The sequence below is a fragment of the Microtus ochrogaster genome (assembly GCF_000317375.1).
Source record: "Microtus ochrogaster isolate Prairie Vole_2 chromosome 14 unlocalized genomic scaffold, MicOch1.0 chr14_random_1, whole genome shotgun sequence".
Classification (NCBI taxonomy): Eukaryota; Metazoa; Chordata; class Mammalia; order Rodentia; family Cricetidae; genus Microtus; species Microtus ochrogaster.
Window position 1 is genome coordinate 35514236 of NW_004949096.1, and position 8859 is coordinate 35523094.

At 45.9% G+C, this 8859-nt stretch overlaps 1 protein-coding gene across 2 annotated transcripts in view; it reads left to right on the top strand.

The window, feature by feature from the left end:
* The window catches only part of Blvra (biliverdin reductase A), a 20114-nt gene extending 12765 nt beyond the window's left edge, over positions 1-7349 (top strand). For both annotated transcript variants that reach the window (XM_005364424.2, XM_013352608.2), the window contains exons 6-8: positions 4059-4166; positions 5421-5592; positions 6978-7349. In XM_005364424.2, the coding sequence (XP_005364481.1) occupies positions 4059-4166; positions 5421-5592; positions 6978-7236 (539 nt within the window). In that variant the 3' untranslated portion in view covers positions 7237-7349. The remainder of the gene's footprint in view (positions 1-4058; positions 4167-5420; positions 5593-6977) is intronic.
* Positions 7350-8859: the final 1510 nt, after the last annotated feature.

The window sequence follows — 8859 nt, forward strand, 5'->3', positions numbered from 1 at the left end:
AAGAAATCAAATGGTATAGACATGGCTGAATCTGTTTGACCTGGTGTGCAGGAGGTGCTACCCAAGCTACGTCTGGGAGTGAGGTTAGCACAGGTAGGTCAGGATCTTGGCCACTAAACAGGCTGACTAGGCTGGCAGGACAGTCTGTGCCACCAAGGCTAGGTCTGAGGGCTGGGTATGGTGCAGTCAGGTGAGGTTCTAAGAATTCACCAGGATGAGCCAGTGCACAGTGTGTGATCTGGTTTAGGTCTGAGGATTAGGGGGAGAGCAGGCAGGCTAGAGTCCAGGAAACTCTCTAGACCAAAGCATAGGATGTGTGACCTGGGCCAGGCCAGGAGGTATGTGGAATGGATGGGGCAGGATCTGGTGGACTAACCAGACTGTCCAAAGGAAACGACCCTTCTCCCTTTAAATCTATATTTATTGACTAGTCTTTCCTGTCTTCCTCCCCCACCTTCTGGTAAGCGTTATTCTACTCTACTTCCCTCAGACTGGCTTCTTACATTCCACTTAGTGAATGGCATCACTGTTTTTCTTTCTGCACACGGGTCATTTCATACCACCCTCTAGGCTTACCCACATTGCTGGAAATGACGGGCTTTCAGCGTCACTGAGGAAGGATTCTGTTGTGGGCAAGCCCTGGTTTATTTACTCTGAATCTGTGCACTGACTCTTTTGAAACAGCGCTGAGATGAACCCGGGAGTGCAGAGTCTCTCTGACATTCCATTCTCTGTGGTTTGCAGAGGTGGGAAAGGGGGGGGGGGTGGATCATGTTAGGTCTGTCTGGAACCCCGTGATGAACCCGGGAGTGCAGAGTCTCTCTGACATTCCATTCTCTGTGGTTTGTAGAGGTGGGAAAGGGGGGGTGGATCATGTTAGGTCTGTCTGGAACCCCGTGAGGAACTTCCACAGCGTTTTCCCGTAACGACTGAGTTGTAAGCCACGCTAGCAGTGTGTAGGGGACCACTCCCTTCTGTGCACATCGTCAGCCATTTGTTTGACCTTTTTTATAATAACCATTATAAATGGAATGAGGTGGTATTTCATTGTGAGCTATATTTTCATTTCTCTGATGATAAAAGTTGAACATTTTTCCCTGTAACTGCTGGCCATTTGCAAGTTTTCTTTAGAAAAACAAATTCTATGGATATGACCTATTTTAAATTTTGATTATTATTACCGTTTTTCCTGTTGAGTTCTCTACATATTCTAGATATTAACCCCTTACTGAATCTATATTTTGCTGGTATTTTAACTCATTTTGTAAGTAGTGTTTTTATTCTGTTGTTAAACATAACATTTTGGTTTGATAACATGCCATTTGTGTGGGTTGGCGTCTATAGTCTGTCCTTTTGTGTCTTACCTAAGCAAACTTTGCCTAGTCCGGTTATGGTGATTTGAGTAAGAAGTAAGCTTGGATTTGAACACTCGGTTCCCAGTTAGTGGCTCTGTTGGGAGAGGCTTAAGAGTTAGGCCTGGAAGTTTGAGATTATATAGCCTTGTCCTTTTTCCCATTTGCAGCTTTTTCTCTGCTTGGTCCTTTTGTTTAAAGATGTGCTCTCTCAGCTTCCTGCTTTGCTGCCGTGTCTGCTGCCTGCTGCTGTGCCTGTTGCCATGACTACTACCTGCTACCTGTACCATGTCTGCTGCCGTACTTACTGCTGTGCCTGCTGCCTGTACCATGCCTGCTGCCTGCTTCCATGCCTGTTGCCGTGCCTGCTGCCTGTTGCCATGACTTCTACTCTGATGGAATCTTAAACTCTTGATGAGTTATTCCTGGTGATGGTATTTTCTCACAGTCACAGAGCCAGAATTCTCAAGAATTTACCATGTGTTTTTATCTATTGTTCCCTAGTTCTTGAGCTTATAGTTAAGTATTCAGAATGTGGTGAGCTGATTTTTGGTAAGTGTGAGTATAGTGTTTTGCATGTGAGTATCCACTTCTCCAAAGAGCATTTACTGAAGAAGTCATCCTCTGGAACGTTTGATGTGGCAGCGGTTTCTTCGTGCGATAGTAAAGCACCAGGAACGTACAAGGATAAAACTGTCAAAATGTCAAAGGCTTTTGATGCTTCAAAGAAAAGATGGAAGAACGGGAACCTTTGCTGTGGAAGTTGTGTGCAGACAGCGTCCTCGAGAAAAGTTTCCATTCAGAATATCTGCAGGATTCCACAACTTAGAAACAAACCGAGTAACCTGACTCAGAAAGGTCACGTTGTAGAAATTTTCGTTTTCCAAAGTAAAACCGCACCAATCTTTAAAGAAATGCAAATAAAAACTACAAAAGATATCACACCTATTGGGATATCTGAAGGGGTCTCTGTGGCCACCATGGCCACAGAGCAACGAATCTCAGGAGGCGGCACACCTGACCCTAAGGAGTTTATTTTAGGCTCAGATTAGCACAGCACAGTCTGGTGAGAATTTTCCTGGCGGTAATTAATTCACTCCCATGTGCATGGTGAAGCTTAAGAGGAGACTCCATCAGAACACTCTGTGAAGCACATGTAACACCTTCCGTAAAATAGATTGACAGGCTCAGGATAAGGCCTGCACACAAAGGTCACCAGGCTCCTCACCCCTCTGCTTTCTGTTATCTGCCAGCCTTCTAGGCAGATAACAGGTTATATCCCTCTCTCGTGCTTAAACAAACCCTAGTGCTTATCTGTGAGCACAGGAACCTCTGTGCCTCCCACTATTGTAGGCAGAGTTTTTCTGTAGCCGCTCTCAACCACTCAGAGACTTAATAGTAATTATAAATGCTCGGCCAATAGCTTAGGCTTGTTACTGGCTCTTACATTTTAAATTAACCCATATTTCTTATCTACCCTCTGCCACATGATGGTACCTACTTTCTTTCTTTCTTTCTTTCTTTCTTTCTTTCTTTCTTTCTTTCTTTCTTTCTTTCTTTCGATTTATTTATTTATTATATATACAATGTTCTGCCTGAATGTCTCAGTATGTGGGTGCACCCCTCTCGGTCATTGGGGATGATCTATCGGGAACTCAACAAGGCCAGCTGGACTGGGTCTGAAAAAGCATGGGATAAAACCGGACTCGCTGAACATAGCAGACAATGAGGACTGCTGAGAAGTCAAGAACAAGGACACTGGGTTTTGATCCTATTGCACGTACTGGCTTTGTAGGAGCCTAGGCAGTTTGGATGCTCACCTTACTAGACCTGGAAGGAGGTGGGAGGTCCTTGGACTTCCCACAAGGCAGGGAACCCGGACTGCTCTTCGGGCTGATGAGGGAGGGGGACTTGATTGGGGAAGGGGGAGGGATATGGGAGGAGGTGGAGGGTAGGAGGCAGAAATCTTAAATAAATAAATAAATTTAAAAAAAAAAAACAATGTTCTGCCTGCATGTGTCCCTGCAGGCCAGAAGTTGGCACCATTTCTTATTAGAGATGGTTGTAAGCCACCATGTGGTTGCTGGGAATTGAACTCAGGACCTCTGGTAGAACAATCAATGCTCTTAACCACTGAGCCATCTCTCAAGTCCCCCCTTTATTTTTCTTTAGTTTCTCGAGACAGGGTTTCTCTGTGGCTTTGGAGCCTGTCCTGGAACTAGCTCTTGTAGACCAGGCTGGCCTCAAACTCACAGAGATCTGCCTGCCTCTGCCTCCTAAGTGCTAGGATTAAAGGTGTGTGCCGCCACCACCCAGTAGTACCTTTTTTCAACACAGAACATTCTTCTTTCTTTGTCTCTCGTGACTCCTGAGACTCCACCCTTCTTCTTCCCAACAATCCTGCCTAGCTATCAATCAGCTTTTTATAAACAGCGAGCAACACATTTTCACAGTGTACAGAAGGATTATTCCACACCACATTACTGACAGAAAATAAGTGTTCACAAGGATTCAGAGATGTTAGAAGCCGTGCACTTTAATGTCAGCTGGGGCATGTAAAGGATGTGTTGTCCTAACATGTGCTCTGGACCCTGCCTGTAGACATACTATGTGCAGTTCTGGAGGGAGAATGACATAAACCTCTAAGCATACAGCTGTCTGTACGCCATGGATAATGGCCACCTTGGTTCTGTTTTGTCACAACAGGGAAAGTCCTGCATGAGGAGCATTTGGAACTCTTGATGGAAGAATTTGCATTCCTGAAAAAGGAAGTGACGGGGAAAGAGCTGCTGAAAGGGTCTCTTCACTTCACAGGTCAGTGCGAGGCAGGTGCTGCAAGTCACTTGGGAGGTCCCGACACCACAGGGAGCAGAAACCATCCGGGTCAGTTGTCACCTGGGCAGTCCTGGAGCTCTCAGAGCCCAGGGACCTCTGCTCTGGTGCAGCTTGGTTCTTGACTTCACACAGCTTCTGTAGTATCATTTCAGGCCATAGCAGAATGAGAAAAAGTTAGTAGGCATATCAAAGCTGAAGATAAGAAGCAATTGAAGAGATCAGGTGCAGATGAGGAGAGGAACGCATCCCTAAGGGCCTCAGCGGTACCCGCACACATAATTTATGTCACTAAATGAGTAAAGGGTCTGGAGAGATGGCTCAGAGGTTAAGGGCACTCATGGCTGCTCTCCACAGACCCAGGTTTGATTCCCAGCATCCACATGGTGGAATATAACTGTCTAGAACTCCAGTCCAGGGGTCCAACACCCTGGGAGGTGCTGCAGGCATGTGGCACACAGACAGACATGCAAGCAAAACACCAATACACAGAGAAATGAAGGAAAAAACTTTAAAAAGAGATTAAAGGCATAGTTCATTAACCATTTTAGTAGGTATTATTTTTTGAGAACTTCATACAAGAACAATAACATCTGTATTAATAACTTCTAGTTATGGCAAAACACCTGACACAGGCAACTTAAGGAAGTGCTCCTTTTGCTCGCTCTCCAGGGGGCTCTTCAAGGGTTAGCAGTATATTGTCACCTGAGAAGGCAGCTTCTGCCACTCTCCCTTCTCCTCACTTCTTCCCTTCCCCTCCTCCCCCCTCTTTCTCTCTCTCTCTTTCTCTCTGCCTTGCTTTCTGCTCTTCTCCCTCCCTTCGCCTCTTTCCCCTCCATAACCCTCTAAATCAATACCCACTTTCTCTGCATGGTGTGCCTAATAGGTCTCTGTCTCTCACCCGCTGCACCGGCTCTCTGCCTGGGACCCGCTGCCTTTGCGGCCTGCTGTGGTCTCCTGGCCCGCCGCCCACTGCTGCCACTTGGGACCTGCAGTGTTTTATTGATCACTGTACACATCTGTGCCATGAGGCCGGATGTCCTCTTGATCATTCAGCCGTTCTCCATCCCCACCTTCCCTGGGCATGGATCTTTGCGAGACAGTCCTTTTCCTAGCTCTCTTAGCATGTGTGATCTCTTGCAGCTAGCCCACTGGACTGTGATCTCTTGCAGCTAGCCCACTGGACGAAGAGACAGTCCTTTTCCTAGCTCTCTTAGCATGTGTGATCTCTTGCAGCTAGCCCACTGGACGAAGAGAAATTTGGCTTCCCTGCATTCAGTGGCATTTCTCGCCTGACCTGGCTAGTGTGCCTCTTTGGGGAGCTTTCTCTTATTTCTGCCACCTTGGAAGACCGAAAAGAAGATCAGTATCTGAAAATGACTGTGCAACTCGAAACCCAGAGCAAGGGGTGAGTTGTGAGAGACTTTCTAACGTCCTCTGGCACAAAAGGCTAACTCTTGAGAGGTCCCGAAGGACCAGTCCCTGGCATCCAGACCCAAGGCAAGTGTCTGCTCCTCTAGAGAGAGCCTTTCCATCCTTTACACCCCCTGAGGTGTGAAGAAACAGTGTAAGTTAAATAAATGGTGGCTTACAGAAATAAAGCAAGTAACTAAGTTATGTAAGTAATTACTTTAAGCTTTGCTATTATTTTTCTATTTATCTAGCAGCATGTGCAAGAGCACGTGCCCTTGCCCCGTTGCATATTTCTAGTTACGAGAAAATTAAGATACAAGAGACACATTGGTATTCTGCCTTGCCTCAAACCTTAACACCATTATTTGGAAGGATATAATGAAGTTGTCTTAGGTAGTTGGAATAACTCAGATTTATTTTGTCCAGAATTAAAGTAAAAATAATGAATAAATTACACTCAGGTTACTCTTAGTCATCATTTTCTTTTTCTTAATTTTTTATTTTTTTGAGATAGGATCTCACTATGTAGCCCAGGCTGGCCCTCAATTTACTGTATAGACCATATAGCCCAACTCAGACTTGAGAATTTTACTCTAGCTAGAATTACTAACACACCCAGTTTATTCTGTGAACTTTGCAAAATACACATGGAGACTAATTATTAGATATAGTTTGACCACCTGTTTTGCTACATTTTAGTATTCAGTGGCATTTTTGCTTGAGATCATGATCAATTTAGGCAGAGATTATCTGTTTTCCATGGTCAGGTATCATAGCTCTGCTAATAATAATAATAATAATAATAATAATAATAATAATGAGAGGCAGCAGCATAGGTGAAGGAATGTCTTGAAGAGCATTGAGTCTGTGCGCCATGCTGAGGAAGTGAGATGGATCCGTGCTTTGCGCTATAGTACTATTGGAAGCGTGGTCACTTGTAGTCTTTGGGTGGTGGTGGAGAGCTGGTTGCCACTGGGCCACCACCATGAGGCAGCCTTTCAGGGAAGATGGGTCCTGTCCCATGAAGGCAGGTGTGAGTACCCCTCTGCTTTCCTGTGTGGGTTTTTTTTAGCACGTGTATGACATATGTTCATATGTGTTTGCTTACACATGTGCACATGCCTTGATGTTGAGTACCATCTTCTTCCTTGACCACTTTCCACTTTATTTACTGAGGCAGGGTCTCTCACTGAATCTTGCAGATTCGAAGAGTCTAGCTAGCCAGCTCTCCGGGGACCCTGTCCCTCCCTCCTGGGCCACCCTGCCAGCAGAGCTTTTGCGTGGGTGCTGAGGATCTCAGCTTCGATTCTCATGGTCGTGCCTTCTCTCCAGCTCTGTCCAGTGTGGTTTCTAACATGAGGAATGTTCTTGTCTTTGCAGGACGTTGTGCTGGATTGAAGAGAAAGCGCCCGGTTTAAAAAGAAACAGATATTTAAATTTCCAATTCAAATCTGGGTCCCTGGAGAATGTGCCAAATGTAGGGATCGATAAGAAAATTTTTCTGAAAGATCAGGATCTATTTATTCAGAAACTCTTGGGCCAGGTGTCTGCAGAGGACCTGGCTGCTGAGAAGAAGCGGATCATGCATTGCCTGGGTCTGGCCGATCACATCCAGAAACTCTGCCGCCCTGAGAAGTGAGGAGGAAGCTCCGAATACCTGAGAAGGGCTAGGGTTTGGTTTTATCAACACTTCCATCTATAGCTCTAACAGTTAAATACATTGAATAAACGGAACGAGAGAAGTGTCGTGAACTTCTCTTGTGTTGGGAGTAAATTTGTGCTGGGGCCGTTCAGTGAGAGTAAGGGAAGAGTGTTTTGAGGTCATTTCATCTTCCTAATAGCAGCCCTGTTGGATATAGTCAGTGCTGTTTTCAGGCTTGTAGAAAAGCTAGCTTGAAGTCATCCAGGCAGGGAAAAAAATCGATTTGAAGGTCTACCCATGTTCCAAACCCATGCCTTGAGCAGCATTTCATCCTTTAGAGAATGGGGCTGCCCCTCAGTCACGGGATCACCACGAGTTGGTGGACGATGCCAACAATAATGAACCGCGCGGTGCTGAGTACTATGAGTTTGTGGTGAAGAGGTGAACAACAGAGTCGCCTAGAGCAAGTCCTGGGCCTACAGGAGGGGATCCGGGAGAGAAAACTATGGCTTGGTGTGGTGGAAGAATCAGAAACCAGAAACAGGAGGCAGTGTCGGGCAGCAATGTGGTTCTGGAATTATTATTTAACAGCATGATACCTTGGCCAGTTTCTCAGCTCAGGCTAAGTCCTCGGAGCCACTGGAAACAGGTGTTCTGGTGGCGGCTCTCAAGGACGGGTCTGCAGTCTTCTCCGGTCCCGGTCCCGTCCCTCAGCCTCTGCTGCCTTGAACTGAGCAGAGTGCGGCGAACCCACGCTTGTTGGTCCTCTTGCATTTTCTCCACAGCCTACTTTTTTTAAATATTTTTTTAAATATTTATTATGTATACAATATTCTGTCTGTGTGTATGCTTACAGGCCAGAAGGGGGCACCAGACCTCATTACAGATGGTTGTGAGCCACCATGTGGTTGCTGGGAATTGAACTCAGGACCTTTGGAAGAGCAGGCAATGCTCTTAACCACTGAGCCATCTCTCCAGCCCCCTACTTTGTTTTTTAACGTACTGCTTTTTAAAATGAACAAGTTTCATTACAGCATTTCCATATATGGGGATCATAGACAAAGTGTTTTAGGCAGGCAAAGTGACACAGCCTTACAGAGCTAAACAAATGCAAAATAAAAAAATGCAACACATCTTTGCATCATTAAACAAATACTCCACAGCATAAACAAATGTAACATCTTAAAATAATATCCTACAACACCTTTATCACCATTTCCCTGAGGTTATGGAAAGACATTTTGTATCTGGGAATGCTGAACTCCGTGGGACTGGATGAGTGGCCCTGGAGCTCGAGTGCGGATATGGAAGACAGGAAGGAGAGCTCTGCAGTCACCAGGGCAGGCAGGTAGAGTCTGAACTTGCTGGTGACAAGGAGGGGTCAAGAGATTCAGGAGGCAAACTACCCAGCACAAAGCCCATGCCTGAAACAAGCAGCCCCTCCTGTGTTCCTCCAGCAGTGCCGGCTAAATGAAGCCGTGCACAGAAGGGCGAGAGAACACTGATGTATCGTCTTACTATTGCCACCCCTCCTGCAGAACCCACAGGTGCTTATACACAGACCTCATCTCCAGACAGGCATTGTCTCCTCCTCTTACTCTTTTTTTGGGGGGGGAGGGG